This window comes from Erpetoichthys calabaricus, chromosome 12 (assembly GCF_900747795.2).
Source record: "Erpetoichthys calabaricus chromosome 12, fErpCal1.3, whole genome shotgun sequence".
Lineage (NCBI taxonomy): Eukaryota > Metazoa > Chordata > Cladistia > Polypteriformes > Polypteridae > Erpetoichthys > Erpetoichthys calabaricus.
The window spans coordinates 86907099-86930433 of record NC_041405.2 but is presented as its reverse complement, the minus strand read 5'-3'; the positions used below and the strand labels follow the sequence as shown (position 1 = coordinate 86930433).

General features: G+C 36.7%; 1 protein-coding gene across 8 annotated transcripts in view; it reads left to right on the top strand.

The window, feature by feature from the left end:
• LOC114662380 (fibroblast growth factor 13) overlaps positions 1-23335 on the top strand; it is a 400003-nt gene that overhangs the window by 298393 nt on the left and 78275 nt on the right. For 6 of the 8 annotated variants that reach the window (XM_028815804.2, XM_028815805.2, XM_051935233.1 and 3 more), the window contains one exon: positions 17746-17856. In XM_028815804.2, coding sequence (XP_028671637.1) covers positions 17746-17856 — 111 coding nt within the window. Of the gene's footprint in view, positions 1-7512; positions 7559-11062; positions 12704-17745; positions 17857-23335 lie in introns of those variants that run through there. The other 2 variants (XM_051935234.1, XM_028815806.2) reach the window with 2 other exon arrangements.

Here is a 23335-nt window from a genome sequence, read left to right as displayed (position 1 = left end):
AAGCGCGTTGTGCTCACCTTCATTCATTGTTTTTATCTATACGGGCTCGTTCTTGTATTTCCGTTAGTTGAGCTCTTTCTTTTTGGAGCCGTGACTTCTTTGCATCTGGTGTTCCTGAAGCGCGTTGTAGGAGCCTTTGTGTATTGTTTTTATCCATGCGGTCCCGTATTTGTTTTTCTGTGGCTGTGTCGTTAGGTAGACGTCGTTTACTGTTAATGTTATGTGATTCAAATATGCCACACAGACTGCTGGCACAGTGGATTAGAGCAAGTTTAGTTTACAGGTTGTGTTGTTTGGGCGCCACCTACTAACTCTGGGAAGCCACTGGGTTTGACTCTGGGGCGCTGAGGCGCAGTGCGCATGCGCTTCGTTGCGTCCGCCGCCCGTGCATAAATTAAACTGTCGTTTAGTAATATAGATAATAACCTAAGTTGGAATACTAATACAAAAAATACCTACACTACTTATTTCCAGTGATCCGGTCTGTCATCACTTTAAGTTTAATTGCCTTGTTTATTGCACTGACAAATCAAAATTAAAAAAAATGCTCCATCAGGTTACCAAACATGCCGCCAAATATATTAATGCTGATGTAGGTGATATGGTAGGTGTGTGTCAGAGGATACGGTTTAAAAAAAAAAAAAGAAAAGAAAATGGAAATCATGTTTAATGACAGACCCCCATTACACACAGAACTTAACTCCAATAAAGAGGATAATCACTTTAAAGACCCACACAAACCCCTTTTTTTTGCCATTGTAATACGACTGTTTAATAAGAAATATCTTGGATCATAAAAATTCTAGGAATGCAGAGTTTTCTTACCTACTGTGTAACTGTTTTAGATAGACTATCAAACTGTTAGAAGTCGTTAGCAAAGGATTTGTTTTCAAATGATGTAAATATTTCTGAATTTTTGTGTGTTAACCTTTCTGAGCCTATGTGCTTTTATTTTTGTATATTATTGGATGCAGTTGAGGAGAAAAGTGTGTTTTCTTGTGTAAATATGTCTTGCGTAAATAAAAACTTTAAACCACTGTAAAGAAGGGCTACATTTTGTGACTACTTTGGACTCAGGGCATATATATGTTTTGTAAGTTGAAGGAGCAAAACTATTCATCAGTTTGCATATAAAAAAATTAAAATAAATATATAAAATGTTATTTAACTCTAGAGCTTGTCTCCATTAACAACACCTTTAATCATTTTTTTTTTGGTTTGCTTTTACTCAGAGTCACCAAAATTTAACTCGCAGGTTACATTAGGCAGAGTTGCTTTTAGCCTTCAGTCTGTTTTCATATTAGTGTAGCACAGTGGTTAAGGCTTTGGACTTCAACCCCTGAGGTTAATTGTGGGTTCAAATCCCGCTACTAACACTGCTTGACCCTCAACAAGTCACTTCACCCACCTGTGCCCCAACTGGGGGGAGAAAAAAAAGAAAAGTAACCAGTTGTATCTCAAATGTAGCAAGCTGCTTTGGATAAAGGCAGTGGCCAAATAAATGTAAATGATTACTGTTCATTATATTTTCTTTAGTTAATTTATTAGTAAAAGTGTTAAATTAAGAAACAAATCATATACAACAATTTTTTACTCAAACATGTAGAGTTTTCTGTACGACACATTAAAATTCACTACATTAATGCTAGTACTCTAAACTTATAATTTTTTAACCTGCTGTTTGTTAATTATCATGGGAACCACTTGTGGGAATGTTACAATAATAAAATCCAAGTTTATTTTATGGCAGACAAGCACTTACAGTACAGTGAAGCTTCTTTTCCCTGTCTGCTTGTCTTGTTCGTTATGCTTTAGCAAAGACGAACTGTATTAAAATTCGGATTGACGTGATTTTCAGCTTAAATGATGGAAAACACAATACTGTATATTCTGTTTTTTTTTAATTTGTGCAAATGCTTTGCTTATTCCATTAACATTATGATGTGCTCTAAAGTAACCACTAATGTTATTCCCAGAGACAAATGATTAATCCAGTAATGACATTTTACTTTTAGAAGGATCATGTTTGATGCAATAACATGGTTGATAAAAGATGCATAATCCTGCAGTTCTGATTTTTGCAATGTCTCATTTATAACTACAAGCTTGTCTAATACAATCTGCAAATACTTTCAACACAACAGATGCTTGCCAATAATACATAAATAAATGAATAAATAATATTTCATGAGTGAGGTAAACTAAATCAAAATCATCATGCCAAGAAATTTTCAAATTTAGCGGGACCTCATTGTAAAAAAAAATTTCATTGCTGTAAAGGAAGAGTATTTTATTTGTTCAACACCACTGCCTTCTAGTGTACAATTGATGCAAATGCCAGTTACTGCATTTTTTTCATCTTAGAGGATGTAGTTTATACAAGCAGGTTGAGATAAGTAAACCTTATACTGTATTTGTCTAAAGAATTGAGTGAAGTCTCTCAGTCCTCAATATGTATTGTGCAAATTGCTACTGCACAAAAACTCACTTATTTCTTCATTAGACCTTTTTAAAATTGCATAACGAAAACATAAAATATAAACCAGCAGTAATGCTTGTTCAGGTACTCATTCTCCTGCCACACATGAGTTATTTATTATTAGGTCATTAAAGAATCACTTTTTGGTTTTTTTTCATCAGCAGTTTCATTCGCACCATGGGTGCCCTGCTTCACAAAGTTATTTATTTTACTGATTACTGCCAATGGTGTCAAATAAAATTAAGAGTGAAAGAGTTTTAACTCCACAGCTGTGTGCAAATTGGATGTTATCATATTTGGACCTAAATTTGAACTGTAACACTAACAATATAGAATATGCAGAATATCCACTTATTAATTTTTGAAAAATTTCTTTGTCTTGAGCAGGGTCACGAGAGGCTAGAGCCTATCCCAGCTGGTATAGAGGACAAGGCAGGAGCAATCCCAGTCCATTGCAGGGTGAACACACATGAGGGCCAGTCCTCCTAACCTGCATGTCTTTGAACTTTGGGAGGACACCCATGCAGACATGGAGAGAACACACAAACTTCACGCAAGCAGGACCCAGGATGTGAACACTGGTCTCTTTACTATGAGGCAGCAGTACTACCACTATCCCACTGTGTCACTCAATATATAAAATATCTTTATATATCAAATACCTTTATTATGTACAGTTGTGGCCAAAGGTTTTGAGAATGACACAAGTATTGGTTTTCACAAAGTTTGCAGCTTCAGTGTTTTTAGATCTTTTTGTCAGATGTTTCTATGGTATACTGAAGTGTAATTACAAACATTTCATAAGCTTCAAAGTCTTTTATTGACAATTACATTACGTTTATGCAAAGAGTCAATATTTGCAGTGTTGGCCCTTCTTTTTAAAGACCTCTGTAATTCACCCTGGCATGCTGTCTGTCAACTTCTGGGCCAAATTCTGACTGATGGCAGCCCATTCTTGCATAATCAATGCTTGGAGTTTGTTAGAATTTTGTGGGTTTTTGTTTGTCCCCCCACCTCTTGAGGACTGATCACAAGTTCTCAATGGGATTAAGGTCTGTGGAGTTTTCTGGCCATGGACCCAAAATTTCAATATTTTGTTCCCTGAGCCTCTTAGCTATCATATTTACCTTATGGCACGATGCTCCACCATGCTGGAAAAGTCATTGTTCATCACCAAACTGTTTTTGAATGGCTGGGAGAAGCTGCTGTCAGAGGATGTTTGGGTACCATTCTATATGCATGGCTTGGGATCGGGGCACCACCAGTGCAGAGCTTGCTCAGGAATGGCAGCAGGCAGGTGTGACTTCATCTGCACACACAGTGAGGCAAAGACTTTTGGTGGATGGCCTGGTTGTCAAGAAGGGCAGCAAAGAAGCCACTTCACTCCAAGAAAAATATCAGGGACAGACTGATATTCTGCAAAAGGTAAGGAATTGGACTGCTGAGGACTGGGGTAAAGTCATTTACTCTGATGAATTCCCTTTCCGATTGTTTGGGGCATCCGGAAAAAAGAAAAGAAAAGGTGAGCGCTACCATCAGTCCTCTGTCATGCCAACAGTAAAGCATCCTGCGATCATTCATATGTGGGGTTGCTTCTCATCCAAAGGAGTGGGCTCACTCACAATTTTGCCTAAGAACATAGCCATGAATAAAGAATGGTACTAAAACATCCTCCGAGAGCAACTTCTCCCAACCATCCAAGAACAGTTTGGTGATGAACAATGTATTTTCCAACATGATAAAGCACCATGCCATAAAGCAAAAGTGAGAACTAAGTGGCTCAGGGAAGAAAACCTTGAAATTTTTGGTCCATGGCCAGGAAACTCCCCAGACCATAATCCCATTGAGAACTTGTGGTCAATCTTCGAGATGGGAGGACAAACAAAAACCCACAAAATTCTGACAAACTCCAAGCATTGGTTATGCAAGAATGGGCTGCCATCAGTCAGAATTTGGCCCAGAAGTTGACTGACAGCATGCCAGGGTGAATTGCAGAGGTCTTAAAAAAGAAGGGCCAACACTGCAGATATTGACTCTTTGCATAAACTTAATGTAATTGTCAATAAAAAACTTTGAAACTTATGAAATGTTTGTAATTATACTTTAGTATGACATAGAAATATCTGACAAAAAAATCTAAAAACACTGAAACAGCAAACTTTGTGAAAACCAATACTTGCATCATTCTTCAGTTCTGTCTTGCTTTTCTAGGTAGAAAATGTATATTTTTCCACTTTAACCAATCACATCCTATTAATGTGCCTTAAAAGCACAATAAGAAAAAAAAAGTTGTCATAGAATGAGATTTGGCAATCCTGAGATCTGCAGTAACTGAGGGAATTTTAACACATTAGTAATTGCAGTCACAGAAAGGCTACTTTTGGCAGACATTGGAGTGTAGTAGCTAAGAGGCCTATTCAATGTACATTACTGTGTGACCCTGAACAAGCTAATGAATCTGTCCATACCCCTGTTGTAGAAATTCATTGGAGAAAAAAAATGTATGACATCTCTGAAAATGTAGAGCAACCTGTTTTGGTAATACTGTATATAAAGTTGTTTGTTTTAAATATAATTTTCATTTTTTGCACCTGTTACCATGTTTATGGGCCTTGTAGTGAATCTGCAACACCACTTAAATAACAAATCATTGTTTGTCGTATTTGTTAAAACATCTATGTTTAGATTGAGTTTGCCTTCATGTCTGGTATATAACATGTGTAAGTCTAACTAACCTTGTCGACATCATTTGTATTACTTTTTAACAGTACAACCAGGGAGCAGCATATGAAAGATTCCCAATGGGGAATTTTCTTGTCTGCAATCTGAATATTTTGTTGTAAATCATTACAGATACAAGATTCAGTAATAATATACAAATTAAATGATTCTTATGTATAACGGGCAAATTAGTATTCATCCTTAACTGGAAAGTGGTGTCTGTCTCAGAGAGATGTTTTGAATATATAATTACTGTAGTCATATGGTGACCCTTAGGTGGCCTTTGATTATGCTGAGCTGCATAAATGCAGTTTACAGTGCCAATTCATCATTTATCCAAACCCACTGTTCTTAATTCCACATCAGCAGGAGTCCGCGCCTAAACTAGCAGAATTAAGAGCCATGCAGATGCCATCCCTGGATGGGACACCAGTCCATAGTAGGGCACATTCATAGATACACTAGTGGCTGCTCACAGTAGATTCATTTACAAATGCCATATCACCTAACATGCTTGTCAATGGGTTGAGGGAGGAAACAGGGTTACCTAGAAAACAATGCAATGCCACATAATATTGATAACTAAATTAATCTGAGTTTCTTTCAGGCAGTTTAGTCATGTAACTACACTTCCATGATTTATATAAACAGGCAACTGGTTCTATTTTAACCAAGTCATTTTTGTTTCAATTAAATACTGTACAACTGTTAAAATTAACCATCTCACCACTTAATTGCAGCCGTTTAATTTTAAGTCAATCTTTGATGTTTATTACCGTGTAAAAATAAAATTATTTGCTCAGTGTTTCCAACGCGTCACCTGAGGAAACCCTATTCTGTTCTGGGGTCTTTTATCCTAAACCAACAATAATTTATAATAGTGGTATATGTGTCTGGTTTGTAGTTGCCTCCTACAAAAGCATTATTTCAATAAATGTTCAATTATGTCATTTGTCTAGTTCCCCGTTAGCATTTTTTAAAGTGTTTATAAATATACAGAGAACGCATAACAATGTTACAAAAATAGACTTGAATGCGATAAAAACAAAGCATTTTATTAGACTTTTGCGCCATCTTGAGGTTGCAGTAGGCTTAAATGTAAAATATGAAAATACAGGTTTTGGTTACTGTAAATGGACTACGTGATTCAGACTCATTACAGATACGAGACTAAAAAAAAGTGAAGATTTCTTAAATTTAATTTAAAAATATATGAACCCGTAAAACAAGCGATAGGTGCTAATAGCCCTTAAAAATTTAGTAACAGTTTTATAATTTTGCAACGGAATAGCTCAAACTATAGTCTGTAATACATTAAAAGTACTTGATTTTTATTTTTTTTCTGCCTGCTATATAAAGAGAAAAATACGAAGAAATATAATTATAGATTAACCAAAAGGCTTTTTACGAAAAGAGTTGAAAAATACTTTTTATCAGAAAGTAAATGTAATCGTTAAAACTTAAAAGTTAATCCTTGGGTGAAAGTATAGCATTCTGCGTTTAATTAGCAAGCACTTATAACAAGTCATATTCACATAAACTTTACATAATTTGAACAGTCTTGCTGCTTAATATCTCACTCGATAATATAACTTGCTGCAACTTTTAATATTTTTTCTTGTGTACCTTTGCAGGGATATGAACACATTGTTTATTTTAAACAATTCCGCATTAGTAATGCTCATATTCAATAATAATGAAAATGCCTATCATTTCCTTTCATTAGTGAGTTTTCTTTTTCGAATGGCATTTTGTTGGAAGTTCTACATGTTTTCAAATTAACATCAACCGCCTGTGGTAATTTAGACTAATGACAACATAAATAAGAACACGTTTCCAGGGCAAAAAGTCAGCACAGCTAAGTGGCCTTAATATACAACGTCATTTTCACTGATGCACGCTAATCTTGTCCTGGAGAAAAATGCATTGTCTGTCGTAACTGGTTTATGCCTTGCATTAGAGTATCAGCTTACAGTTATTTCTGTAATATGAGAAAACAACCATGCAGATTCTCGGGGTTAAAAACTAAATTCTGTTATTTCGTTTTACTGGTAAACACGACTAGTGGGATGCTTTCAGGAGCAACGTTTGCCGGATCAACATAGGACATAATGAATCATTGATGAGCCTCTTAAAAGTCATAATGGCTTGTCACTAATGCCCATTAATGATCTCTCTGTACTGCTGGTTCGGGCGTGATGGTTGGCGGCGGTACCTTGGAGAATACTTTAAATATGCCTTAAAGTTTCTGTGTACTGTACCCATCTGTCGAGCCTGTTGTAAATTCAAAGTGCAATCGCTTGCCGTTTATTCTTTTCTCGACAAGAATGGCTTTCCCTTTAAAGAGGTCGACTTCAGGTAGGACACCCTTTGCGCAGCATGATTTTTACTTGCGAATGCTGATACATGGAAGAACCCTTGATTTATTTGCTTGTTCCTGCTGATGACAACTGAATGTCTACTACAAAATTGGTAGTGGATGTTTGTGTTTTGTTATGAATTACAGATTACAGTAAGGAATGTCAATTAAAGAGCACATCTTTCAGCACGAACAACGCCCAAAGACTAGGAGCTGTCCCGGGTGCTGATACACAGTACATCACTCCGATTTAAGTCTCGGAAAGGAGATCGTGTACTTTTGCTTTCTTTGCAAATAGTTGTTATGTATGGTGGATTTTTAATATTCCATTGCAGGTACTTTAGGCGTTTTCGTTTCGTGCAGCTTTTTACTTTTCTGCTCAAAATGTCTTCTGTAATTTGAGCCCATTGCGGTATGTGTGTGTGTGTCTACTTTTTAACTATAAATTCTTTCCTTGGGTGCGCTATTCGGTAAGGAATCACTGTATTACACTTCATACACACTTTATATTACATGTTATTGTGTGATGTGATTAGTAATTAAAATCATTTTTAGGTTAACGCTCACTTTGAAACTGTTGGATGCAGTCAGCGTACAGTTATAGTATAGAGCATATACGTATGCCTTATGCGTCTCTTTATTTTTATATTATGAACTGGTATAGTAGTAAGAAATACAATTGTTGAAAAACTAAAAGCAGCAAGAGACAACGCCCAACACTATATGACAGGCGTATGCTCTTTTTAACACTGTTTTCCTTGTACGAGACATTGATTTTTAAGTAGTTAAGTTTTTTTTATTCTTAATCGACTGAGTGCAGGTTACCTTAAGAGCGAGTAAACATTTTACTGCAGGCATAATCTCACGCGTAAACTAAGTTTGCTTTTATAAATTAAATCAATGCTGCTACCAGTTCTCATTTCGTTCTGTAAGCAACTATATTGGATATTTTCTACCCAAAAAAAATGTCAACTCGTTTTGTTTTTTGTACTCAAGTTGTCAACAGATGTTATGGCACGGTATTAAACGTCAGAAATACACGGACAACTATTCGATGACTTTGGTTAAGTCAGCGTCCAGCATAGGCTTGGTCAGTAAGTGAGAAGGAAGTGATTTTAAAGTGAGCTTGTGTTTTACCGGGCTTTTGGTACATTATATCACACAGCAAGTGTGTTTGTGAATCATGGGGTCTCAAACGTGAACTGGAATCCTAACCTGATCATACTTGATTGCGCGGGTAAATTACACCTTTACTGTATCAATCCAGAAGTTGTCGAATTAGTTAATTCTTGTCTTCAATGAAATTAAGTGTCTCTTATACCCATAAATGAGCAATTTTGCTTGTCAAGCTCATAGAATTCGAATAATACGTTTTCTGTCCTTACTTACTGATGAACACACAAATTAGCAAGATGATAGGAGCTCTTCAGAATTCATTGTTGTTTGCACCTGTGTCTGTTCTGTACATTATCAAATGGATGTTGTTATAGGAGTAGGTTGCGTATACGAAAAATTAAATTATATAGAATGTCTAAGTATTTTAGGCCGCGGTAAATCCGTAATGTTTTATACATTTCTTTCAAAGTAAATTACTAGTTTTCTAGCGACGCATTGGGAGCACGAAAATTACAGGAGTTCAATTAAAAGCAAGAAACACACCAGTATGAAAATGGATTTGAAGAAAATGTATTTTTTGTGATATATTTCTAGACTCTAGGGGTCGCATTTGCTTTTTTTAAGATGATGTAAGAATGCACAGGAGCCAGATTGAGAATTTGTGGGAATGAAACTTGAAATATTGAATGCCTATTAATGTAAAATAGCCATATAACCAGGATAAAACAAGAAACAGAATTGTCTATATTTTCTGAATTATAATCATATTGCATTGATATTCAGTAGGCGTAGAACTTTTGCGAATTTTCAGAGCAGGGCATCACCTTTAATATGGGGTTGCTGCTGTTTGCATACCCTCAAAAGAACAAGGAAGAAGGGCGTAAGGCAGCACTACGTAACGCGGCAGCAAGGCCTTTGCGAAGATAGACTGCAGATTATGACTGAATGCTGGTTTTACAGCTAGCAATATCCCTACAATAAAACATATTAGTTTTAAGGAAGAAAAATGCTGGGCAAATTGGGGATAAACGCACGATGTATAAAATCAAATAAAATCTGACAACGTATCTTAATCCAGAAATAATATTAACAGATGATTCAAGATTGAAATCTAAAGATGAAAGAGGAATAAAAATACTGTAAGTGAGCGTTAGTAAGGCTACCGTTGATTATTACCTAGCCCTTTAATATTGGTGTAGCTTTATTCCTTGCCTCTTAACCTTAACCTTTATTCCTTGCATGTTTAGCAATACGTTGCCTCATCCATTTACATGTGAAGAACTTTAGGCACAGCTTAGCACGATCCTTGACATTTCATGGTTTACAGCGAGACAGCCATGCACACGAGCTTAAAATGAAATTAAAATATACGTAATGATTTACAGGTTTCTGAAAGAGATTAATTTAAAGATACCTCCGTGTCAGACGACATTCCCATTCTGAAATAATACTGTGCCTTCACTATTGTTTCCGTGTCTGTTTGAAAAGATATTCCGCTCATACATTGACCAAATTGGAGATGTATTGAAAACTAGGTACTTTCTTTTATTCATCAATATTTATTTGTTGGATTTTATTATTCACGTGATCCGGCATTGTCGAACGTCTAAAATCAATCAATTTTTATTTGCGTTGACGTCTCTATTCGTAAAACTATTTCCACTTATAAACATAAGTGGTAAAAACATAAACTTTCTACAGTTCTAAATTGTCTCGGAGAAGATCCATAAAAACAAGAAAGTTATATAAGAGACAACAGCATATCTGCAGGAAAAACAATTAAATATACTACGACGTTTCGACTAGTGGCCTGTTCATTTTAGGATAATGTGATTCAAAATATCGTTAACATTTTTGCAATAAGATTTGTTTTGAATTTTTTTTGTTACATAAAGATAAATGACGATTTTGTTAGGATAAATCAACCTTTTATTTAAAATAGTAATTAGCGGAGCTTTATCAGTGTATACTAATCTTAACCTTCGCTCTAATATATAGGATCCATTTAGAATTCTAATTTTTGTTGCTTGAAGGTAGGCTACTTTTACGCAGCTTTCCCTCTTTTTTGATGCATAGATTTCATTCAGGGCAGTAGTGGACTAATCTAAATGCCGATGCATACTTACAGTGCTGCAATACGACATACCAATTGATCGCGTTGCCGTAAGCGTTCCTAATTGTACATACTACGAAGAGCGCTACATAAAATAAAGATTAACTGCAAAAGGAAAACCTTCAGACACCTTGTATCAACAAAAAAAATCCACCAGAGGTCCCCGAACCACTGGTTGCATGGCACAGAATTTGAGGAATAAGATTATTCGTCAGCCAGAGCCACATCACTGATGACATGGTCTTTTCTGTTTCTCTCTATATCATGTGCATTTCCATTTTCTTTCAGCTGCTGATGCGCAGCTCTGGCTTATTTTATATGCGCTAAATGGCTTACTTGGATCCTTTTCGTGTTTGATAAAAACTGGACGACCGTTTGTAATTTGGGGATTAAATGATTACAGTCACGTCTGCTTCGTTGTCTGCCTCAGGAGGTAGCAGGTGGAGACTAAATCGCTAAAACCGATTGCAGCCCTACTGCAGACTTTCTGATCGGGACAGCGCCACTGGCGCGTGCATGGCTACAGAAACATGCGCGCCCACGATCGCGCACACGCACACCTGGGTTTCTAGTTCGGACGAGAAGGATTGGGTTACCATGTAGTGCGTGTAGGCACCTGTGCACTTCTCCGAGTGGAATTATATATAAAAAGCAACTAATTTAAAACGGAATTTATTCGATTCTAGCGATTTTAAATCGCAAGAGTGGATTCATAACAATGTGCGTTACTATTACTGAAACATGTTTTGATGGACAACAGTTTCCTTTAAGGTTTAAGGATTGCTGCAAGAAGCAGAACCCCTATGACGCCGGACTGGATTCTACAGGAGTCACACTTCGTGGGTATTAGAAATGCACGATAGCGGCATTATGTGGTAAATTAAATCGGAACCTTTGTAAAACATCTGCATCCAGAGATTTATATTAAAAAAGAAGAAGCGGAGCAAGTAATAAGAACTAAAGCTGATGCAGTACAATTTGTATTCTTCCTTTTCCGGACATTGATTAAAAAAGGAGACTGGCGATCTAAAGAAAGGAAGCGAAGAGCGACAAGACCCAGGTTTGCGCGCTGTCAAACAGGTGTTTTGGCTCTCCATTCAGTGGCAGTTCTGGAACAGTGGGGCTGGCACCCACCATCATACCTTTATGCGAGAATAAAGGCTGCTATTACATTATATGATTGCTGAAAGTTAAAGCTAATGGACCCCACGAGAAAGCATATGGTGCGTGTTAGCGACGTGGCACGGACAATGACAGACACTTGCGCGACCGACGATCGTTGACACAATGCACCCAGTACAGTTGGTGCTTTGCAATTTGTAACGTCCGATAAAACAGACCTGCAAATAACCGTTTCGGGAACAAGTTGTTTCTTGCTCAAAAGAAAGTAGTGTGAATGGAGAGATGACACTTAATAACGGCAGTCTGAAGCAATTTTGGTTTTAAAGATTTATTCGTGATATTTGATTTGCTAATGCATATGAATAACACTGAAAGTCCGAAGTTTGGGAACACCTGTCTGCTATGACTTTTAAGCAAAAAGTGCCATCACCATGACGACAGCCTCTTGTCACTGAAGTGTTGCAGTTTTTAAATTGCATGTCTTCGCTGGTGTACTTATTCGAATCTGATGATCTGATTTGGAATAAGCATATTTGGACACTGTTGGTGAAATTCTTCCTTCCTCCCTGACTGCCCCCATCCCCTTTTAACCTGTATGTTGCAATGGCTGCTGCGATTGCCAGTTCCTTGATACGACAGAAACGACAAGCCCGGGAGAGAGAGAAGGCGAATGCTTGTAAATGTGTCAGCAGCCCCAACAAAAACAAAGGAACCTGCGAGAAAACCAGTCGCCTTAATGTCTTCTCCAGGGTTAAATTATTTGGCTCAAAGAAACGCAGAAGGAGGCGGCCAGGTCTGATCTCAATGGCTTGTTTGACTTCACTAAATCATCATCACCACCGTACTCTCCATTCCATCTTTTTAGCTATTCATGATTAAATGGTGAGACTTTTTAGCTGATGAGAATGCCCGCTGATGTTTCTAGCAGATTTTAACAGATGTTGGTGTAGTGTATGCCTGCGTCTGCCTTACATGTAGGTGGTACTTCATTTGCTATTCCATACCTAGGCTTTTAAGCAAAACCAAAATTCATAATAATTATAGTGACAATTCTAATAATTGTAGACAATCCAAAAAAACAGTGTTTAAACAAACATTTTTGAAGACTACCTACAATTTGTTTCCATTACTTTATAATATTATGATGTTTATAAAATCATAGTTACTAATCTTATTTTACATCTTGCCTTAAAGTAAAATAAGATGAGGAAATCTATTCCAAATCAACCATTTGTTAACTATAAAATCAACTTTAAATTATGATCCTATGTGCAATAAGAATGTTTCACTGGTTTGTATCGTTTGTTTTGCCATCTTTCATTATGTTCATTTTACTGTATTAAAATGCTGGTGACATACTGTTTGTGATGCGTTCTTCATCGTTTTATCATCCTTAAAACTAACCTTTTTATAAATAGAGATGTGTGAATACACACATCTGGCTTTTTCATATAGCACCTTCCTACATGTAATAACTTCATTTAAAAGTAGGTTTGATCCATTATGTTACATACTGTATATTGTTATAGGAGAAAAGGCACTTTACTTGCTAAGGGTCAGACAGTGAAACCAACGAAACCTCCAGTTTAATGGTTTTAACTGCTGGGAAACCATAAAACAAGATTTCTAGCAATATATTATAAATGAAAGTAGTTTTTTTAATATCCTGCAGATGGTGATTTCACAACATTTTGAAGTAAGCCTAATTAGTTGTGTGGAGTATATCTTTGAGTTTTTAGTGTGTTTGTGATTGTGTACTTACATTGTAATTACTCATAGCAGAGTTAGTGTATCTGACAAAGGATAGTTGGTGTGAAATGATGCTGACATAATTCAACACAAGCATTAGTGCACCATGGCTCAGTCAATAATATGCTTGACAATTCTAGAGGCTCTGTCTCTGCAGTGTGTTCACTCTCATATGGTGTTTAACTGAATACATTGCATTTTCATACACTCTTTGGATTGATTGATCTTTTTTCTCTTTTTATGGTTATTGCTGCCCTTGATATGAGCAAACTACTCTCCCATGTTCTGCAGTATTCCCTCATGATGTACAGACAGTAATAGTTCATGTTAACTGGCCAGTCTACATTGTGTTTTAGAACTACTGACTGCACTCAGAAGAAGTGGCAGCATCTATGATATTGCCTGCTTTCAGCTTTGCATTTGCCGAGACAGACACATCATGATCTTGTACTGAACAGAATTAGAATAACATTATAGTTGCGTGATTTGGTAATGTACTGAATATCAGAAGTGTGTTCATAATTTTATCAAAAAGTATGCATAATATAAATATTTATATAAAAATACTTAGTATTAGTAAATGTTAATCTTCTAAATTCTGTAATTGGTTTTGCACAATTAAATAAAAAATCCCATTGCAGAACATGTGTGTCTAATTTATCACATTACACCAGCAGAGTTATCAGCAATACACAGACATGGGGTGAAGTAAAAGCAACACTTTGACACAGCAGCATCAGCAGTGCTGCCATACTTTGAGACAGAATTCAATTTTGGTTTATTAATATGTACATCCAGTTTTACAGACACCCCATAAAGCTTTCACCATGTTTACCACTTCCCTTTTGTTAGCACATGGCATGCCTTTATTTTTCAGATATGTGTAAGGCTGAACTTAACAATTATCAGAAAATCCTATCACCATCATTGCACTGCAGATGAGAAGTACTGATAAGTGTAATGGTAAAAGTAAATGCTTCTTAAAATCAAATCAGCAGTACCATTTATAAAGTAAACCTGCAATGTAGCAGACTCTGTTCCTTTAAGATGTCAATGTGCGTAGTTGTTTCATTGACTGCATACTCGCCTTAGTCTTGGGTAGAATACTAAACATCCCCAGCAACAGGAATGGCATGTTCTTGCCTTTCTCTCTGCTGTGGTGTGATTTAGTTCAGCTCCAAAGGACACTATTGGGGGAGTGGGGGTGGTGAATGAGATAGCACAGAGATTCTCCATTTTACAGGGAATCCCTCTCCTTTGCACCCAGAGAATTGTTTTCCTTTGCTCTCTTGCCTTCACTGGTCTAAAGATAATAAGGAACCTCTTTACCTTAGAATTTATGTGTTTGGCTATTCATTTTATTTATCCCAGAGAAAAGGAGACATAAAATCTCTAGCAGAATATTATTAGAAACAGAGATTGACTGTCTTTTATAAATGGTTTTTATATTCCATTACACAAAGATGTCTTTATCTGAATAGAAGTAAGATTTAAAATATTCAATATTTGATCTTTGTACTAAAAAAAGCTGCATCTTTGTTTATTCCATACTATCAGACTGGAATATTTATTCTTTCATAGTTGGTAAGGGGGAACATGTAGTAATTGTGATCTTTTATTGTGAAAAATTGCATCCTGTATGCTACATCTCTGTAGCCTTTGTTTTATGGACAGATGTCTACTTATCATTTTATCAACATGTTTCTAATCATATATAATACCATACATTTCGCTTAACATTATGACATCATCTGGAGCAAAAATGTTTGTGAATTTCCCATTGGGATTAATAAAGCATCTATCTATCTATCTATCTGGAGCTGTTTACTAACATTCCTCAAGAACACTATTGTTGCCTACATAATTGCTCTTTTTTTGTTTTTCTAAAAGGGTATTTCTCTGTTAAGATATTTAGAAAACATAACTGTAGGAGTGCACGACATCTCTTAAATGTAGCTTATTTTGCTTATGGCAGTTATGTATTAAAATTAATCTCAACCATCTCAAAGATGGTAATTTTTCTCTGTGATTGTCTAACATCACGTACAGGCTTCATTTCTGACTTACTCCTGCTTTTGGGATGGGCTTTGTCCCTTCATGACTGTGGACTTGATTAAGGAGTCTTGAAAATGAAAAAATACAGTACATCGGTAACATACGTATATACTTATACAAGGCTATATATGTCCTCCATTCCTAAAATAAGCCTTCAACAAAGGACACAGATTACTTTGATTTTAAAAATAACCACCAACAAAAACATTTTTTTTCTGTTACTTGCAAGTGGGACTCAAGAGTTGTGGAACAAACTACCAAGACGTGTAGTTAAAGCTGTAACCTTGACTACCTTTTCGAAGAATTTGGATGAGATACTGGGACAGCTTTGCTATTAGCAAAACAAACAGGCTTGATGGACTGAATGGACTCCTCTCATTTTTGTCAAATTTCTTATGCTCTTATGGAATTCATTCCTTGATTATCTAAGATGGCATTAGTAAATCAACCTTAAACAACAACAATTCAACCCCAAATGGAACACATTATTACTCAGATTGTGTGGGACATGGTTGAATTCTGTTCAGCATTGTACATCACATGCATCTCACTCTCTCTTTCGATTTAATATTGTCACAAATTCCCCCCAGGTTAGATTCTGCCTTTTAGCAATTTCTTAAAGCACCCTTCCTTGGCTCTGCCATAAGTTTGGCTGTGCCCTTATGCTATTTGCAGTATCAGTTTATTGTAACTACTCTTCCTTTAATATTTCTAATAAAGGTATTATTTCCAGATGAAGCATCATTTCTTTGTGAGTACTCTATTATGATAACCATCACTGCTCTGGTATCGCTCCCCAATATTTTGTTCATCTAGAGGCATTCTAGCCCTGTAATTTTAGAACCATGGAAGAGATGCAACATGAGATTATTTTATTTAATGTTAGAAAAAAGGGAAATCTCACATACTTTTCAGTATATTGAAGACCTTTAAGATCTTCACCTAGCACTCCTTAAAGTTATTAAATGTTTCACCAGCCCATCTGGAGATTTTTTCCTTCCCTGTCCTCTTGGCCATCTGACCTTTAATCCTTACTTAGTATTGCCTGATCTTATTTTTGTTTCATATAAACTTTTCTTTCTTCATCTTTGAGCTACACCATTTGTATGAAAATGTGCTCTATATATAAATGTTGCTATTGAATGTCCACACTTTATCATTGGACATGCTTTCTCCCTTTAAACAATCTTTGATGACCTGCACTCAGCTATTTTTTTATTTTACTTTCTCTTACTTTTAAACATTTTATCCTCTCTCCTCCTTTGCAGAGTTGTATGTTCAGTATATCCTACTAGGTAATAAGTTCAGTCAGTGGTCTTAGAACTGTCTGTATTCAGTTTTTGAAGTCTCAGGTTTATCCTAATAGTTAAAGCTGTTGTCAACAAGAAAACCGACAAAGGAACCACACGCACAAGCTTCACAAAGTAAAAAGAGACAAGTTTACAAGTTCTCTCCAGCCGTGGGTGAGGGTTTTCTTGAGTATATTGGTTTTCTTCCTACAACAGAAAGATTTGTGGGCAAACAATTCCTTGTAGGGTGTTCTCATACACTACCAGTTTCGAGTAGCCAATTATCATTATAGGCAGAACTGTGGAGAGCTGTTAAGAGTGAGGTTGTACTTGACATACAGCTTGAAAAGAAGCCTATGAAACACTGTATGATTGTGGAATGTGTTCTCGTAGCTTTCTTATTGGATTGTTTCATATAGTAACGTAGAGTGGATAAAGTGTTACTGTTCTTGTAAAGTATGTGTAGAGTGGTGTGAAGAAGAAATTTATTTACACAATAAGTGCAAACGAAGAGAAGAAACAGTCCTTTTGTATGTTTACTAGGATGTTCATGAAGAGTTTTTCATGATTCCTGATCAGTAAAGTGTCATGATTTGAGCAGAATTTAACTATTCATTTTAGCAGAGTCCGCCAAAAATATTCACTACACAGAAGTGACCATGTGCTTGTATCTGAAAGGAAAATGCATTTCTGCAGGATTTCTCTTAGCTCACTTCTTTTGTTCTGTTCCTTTTTCATGCAGAGCCCCAGCTCAAGGGAATTGTTACAAAACTGTATAGCCGGCAAGGCTTCCATCTACAATTACAAGCAGATGGAACAATTGATGGTACAAAGGAGGAGGACAATGGATATAGTAAGTACCCCAAAACATTATTTGTCAGTAAGAAAAACACAGATGACTTACCTACTGTCTATTAATGTATTTACTGCTTCTGAACACCTTTACTTAATGAGTCTAGCTCACAACCCTTTAAAAAAATAAGTTGGTTATCTTTTATATTCCTCAAACTGGTGGAACGTGTTTAGAAATTACATCATACAGAAATATACAAATATAGAATAAATAGCCACTGTCACTGTTTGACTCCTGTGAAGGTAACTGTCTGTGTAGAGTTTACTTATTCTCCTTGATGTCTAAATGGGTTTTTACTGGATGTTCGTTTTATCTCCCATCCTTCAAAGACTTGTATGTTAGGTTAGTAACTGACTCCCAGATGGCCTGGTCTGAGTGGCTGTGGGTGTATGTTTATGTTTGTCCTTATAGTGGATAATCATCCCATTCAGGAATGACTCCTAGCTTGTTCTCAATGCTGCTGGAATAGTTCAGGCCCCTCAACAATTCTGCAATGAAAATAGAAGGTTAAGAAACATGGTTGAATGCAAGATTTACAAAATGTTAACCACTGGTAACAAAAATATTTTTAATATAAGATCTTTTTCTTCTTTCGGCTGCTCCCATTAGGGGTTGCCACAGCGGATCATCTTCTCCCATAGCTTTCTGTCCTCTGCATCTTGTTCTGTTACACCCATCACCTGCATGCCCTCTCTCACCACATCCATAAACCTTCTCTTAGGCCTTCCTCTTTTTGTCTTCCCTGGCAGCTCCATCCTTAGCATCCTTCTCCCAATATACTCAGCATCTCTCCTCTGCACATGTCCAAAGCAATGCAATCTCGCCTCTCTGACTTTAATTTAAGATAACATTCTTAAATCTGGGCAATCCATACCAAGGTCATTGTAGCAATGAGCACTAGGCAATTTACAGTCCTGCACATGGCCCCACTCTATCACAGGGGCTAACAGGAACATATTCAGTATATTCAAAAAATAAGGACAAACATTAGTGTCTAATATGATGTAATAGCAAATCAGCAAAAAAGTTTAATTACAAAGTATTTTTACAACATATAGGACAGAAATATGTGGGACAGAATCAGAACCTGCTGACATACTGTATGTCATGAGATAAGTATGGTTGTTTTCACCATTATTGTTGTGCTGGTACAGGATATTTAGGAAGGACTGACAGTAGAAGGTGAAGCATTGATCGGTGTAATATTTGCAGATAATTTTGTTAACATGGAAAGACTGAGCACAGTAAGTAAATCAGGTAACAACTATGAAATAAAGGTCAATATGAAGATGGCAAAACCTATCAGTTTGTATAATAGGTAGCGTAAAGGAGAGTGTAAATGAGTTCAGAATATCAGATGGAGAAGGGTGGGCACATGAAGCAATTTCATTTTAAAATTTTATTAGAAAATGGTAGTCACACAAATGTGTGTAAGATAGTCTAAAAGTACAGTGAACAAGACAAAAGAGTTGTTAACTAAGTATGTGAACAGGCAGCTCAAGACACAGACCACTAAGATATAGTACATAGTAAAGCACATTGCTATTTTATATATTTCTGAGACATTGTTGGATGTAGAAAGAAGAAGAGAGACTGTAGACATTAAAGTATGCTCCATTGCTGTAACCCTATACTGGATTTAGCATGTTTCATAGAATATGAAGGAATCAAGTGGTCAAACCATAAGACAAGCTACTGTAGTATGCAGTGTAAACAGTAAGGAAGAATGTGTTTGAATGCCTTTATAGCTAACCAAAATAGAACTTGGTCAACCACACTATTAAAGGAGAAAGTGTGGTCAAGCAAGTACTTGAGGGGAAGAGGTCACAAAGATAATCAAAACCAATACTGCTATATCAAGTAATGTAAAAAGTTTATTTCTGGATGTGAAAATTAAACAGTAGAGAGAACTGAAGAAAGTGGAAATGTTCAACCTGGCTTTGGACAGGGTGACAAAGTAGTAACGCAGTTCAGGGAGACTGCTAATCACAAAGGACTGCTGCTTGTGAGGTAGCCTATCGTGAAGTATAGGATAACTCTATGAGTCTTATAATGAGTTAGGTCTTGTTGTTAAGAAATTAAGACTGTAATTGCTAACACACATATTCATTTCTGAGAAATGATTAACCATATTGCACTAAACAATGTCATTTGTTGTCACTCTCTTTAATTCATCCATCCATCCATTTTCTAACCCACTGAATTCGAACACAGGGTCACGGGGGTCTGCTGGATCCAATCCCAGCCAACACAGGGCACAAGGCAGGAACCAATCCCAAGCAGGGTGCCAACCCACCGCAGGACACACACAAACACACCAAGCACACACTAGGGCCAATTTAGAATCGCCACTCCACCTAACCTGCATATCTTTGGACTGTGGGAGGAATCCGGAACGCCCGGAGGAAACCCACACAGACACGGGGAGAACATGCAAACTCCACACAGGGAGGACCCGGGAAGCGAACCCGGGTCTCCTAACTGCGAGGCAGCAGCTCTACAACTGCGCCACCTCTCTTTAATTCCAGATTTATAAATATGTATATGCATCGGAAACTATTATAAATAACTTTGGGATGACAAGAACTGTCAAAAACAAAACATGAGCATAAATTGATCAACTGACCTACTCTTAGTGGGGTTGCATGGTTGTGTAGTGATTAGTATTACTGGCTCAGAGTTCTAGAACCCTACATATGAATCCTGGCCCTAGTGCTGTCCATGAGGATTGTGCATAATCTGCAGACTTTCATTTGGGTAATATAGTCTCTCCTTTCTTGTATCCCAAATATGTAAAGATTTAGATGGTCCTAATTAGGCACATTGTGAGAGACTGCTGGTGTGAGTTCATCCATGGACTTGCATATGCTGGTATCTTGTCCAGAGTTGTTTATGCAGTACTGCACCAATAGGAATTATCTTTCCCACAGACCTGGAAAGAGGATTTAAAAAAGGATAGAATGATGAATGAATTTCTAATTACAGACTGTTGAATAGCTGTAAAATTATGTATCACATTAGCATTTTGCTTGTTTAAAGTTGCTGTGGTTCAAACAGAAATCATGATTACAGTCATTATAGTATTGATACAATGTTTAGAATTATTACATTTTCATTTTATAGCATGAAACTGAAGAAGAAATTATTGTAAAGCATGCAATGCTATGTAAGAAAATGGATGTTTACACTTCTTCAGTACTATGTTGATGTTCATGTTGAGGAAGTAATTAAGCATAGGAAAAAGAGTTCAGTGAATCCTTTTTTACTGGAATATTTTTATACAAGAGAAATATCTATAATGTCTTGGAAGGTGTGGCTTTTCAGTTGTTCAAGTAGAAGCAGTTTTTTTTTGTGCACAGCAGCAAATTTTGTCTTTACCTTGATTTGACTGATATGGAGAAATCATACAATATATATTCCAAATGATCTCTCCATTCCCAGCAATGGTTTAAAGCTCTCATTTATTACTTTGGCCGTTTGCCGATGTTTTCCACAGCACTCCCTAATAATGCTTCAGAACTCTCATTGATTTCACATTGGCTGTTTGCTGGTGTGTTTTTGTTCAACTTCTGGTAGAAGAGTAATGATTGCATCAGAACCTTACATCCATCAGCCATGCATAGTTTTGCAACTTTGGTAATACACATCAAACAAATGAAAGGTTTTACTTTTTCAGAAGCAGTCCACCTAATTAAGCTGAGCATTCTGAGGCCACAATGCAAAAATATTAAGAAAGATAAAATATATCATTTTTATTACTTCCTTTTCAATAAAGTTTTAGTTGAGTGCATAGATAACACGACCTGAAACTTTCTGTGGGCAGGGAACTAATGTGTTTATATAAATATGAAAAAGTTGTGTGTTAAAATTGTGTTAAGTTTCCTTGCAAAGTATAGGTGTAGATCAGTTTTTTTTCATTTGAGTCACTGATAAAAATTATTGGTATAATCTATAGTTACCACTTTGTCATGTTCTGAAGAAAAGGAGCAATAATTTCTGCAGAAAACTTTGGAAAAGGCAAAAGTTCTAACGATGCCTTTGGCACCTGAAGTATGAATGGTAACTTGCCATATAGAGCTACACTAAGTTTTATTTCACTCATATGTATAAAGACGAAAGACCTATTAATTAACACAATGGAGCTTTAACTGGCATGCCATTGCTTAATTTTAACATAACAAATATACAGTATAGTTAAGTTTTAAAACAGTAGATATACAGAGTTTTTTTCACAGTCAAGGAGGCTCTGGGATCTACATCCCTTAGATAAATTGATAGCAGTAGGGAAGAGTGCAGCACATATACACACACACACACACACACATACATACATATATATATATATATTTATATAATATAATATAATATAATATATGGGTATGGGCGGCACGGTGGCGCAGTGGGTAGCGCTGCTGCCTCGCAGTTGAGAGACCTGGGGACCTGGGTTCGCTTCCTGAGTCCTCCCTGTGTGGAGTTTGCATGTTCTCCCCGTGTCTGCGTGGGTTTCCTCCGGGCACTCCGGTTTCCTCCCACAGTCCAAAGACATGCAGGTTAGGTGGATTGGCGATTCTAAATTGGCCCTAGTGTGTGCTTGGTGTGTGGGTGTGTTTGTATGTGTCCTGTGGTGGGTTGGCACCCTGCCCGGGATTGTTCCTGCCTTGTGCCCTGTGTTGGCTGGGATTGGCTCCAGCGGACCCCCGTGACCCTGTGTTCGGATTCAGCGGGTTGGGAAATGGATGGATGGATAATATGGGTAATCCCATTGTAACAAAATTCATGGGACCGTTAAAATATTTAATTATAACGCAAATTTCATTATAAGGATTATGAGGAAAATACGTATACTATTGTGCCATCTGTAAAGGCAACAACGCAAGGGCAGACCCATAGCTGCTCTGCTGCATCTGGTAAACAGTAAACCAAGACCAAAGTAGTTTATTGTCCTCTGCAGGGTCAGGCTTACCACATAATGAGCTTGTCGCAAGATTTTTAAAAAAATTAACACCGGGCTTTGACCTGCTCTTCCTTGCATTCTCCTGGTCTGGCATAGCAGTGATTCCAAGGCTCTGGTGGTGGTCTAATCTGAAGATGGCAGCTAAAGCAAGTATTGCGGCTTGAGTTGTTAAAGTAACACCTCATTTTTTGAAAGAAGTCTTGAGACTGTACCTGCTTTCTCTATACAGTAATAAAGTACCTGTATTTTTCTTGAAAAGCTAGACTCATCTTCCTGTCTTTTGTACAACTCTGTCACCCAAGCTTGACAAGACCTGTGTAAAAAACAAAAAGGACTTCTTAAACTACAAATAATATTTTATTTGAAAATAAGACATTAGGTGTTAACTTTTTATTTTTTAATGCTTTCGCCACATAATTTTTCTTTGTTCTGCAATTAACTTTTTCCAGGATTGTAAATTTTTCTTTCAGCATAAACTGATGCCGTTTCTTACTTTTTTTGTTCATTACAAAGAAAACTTTCAGA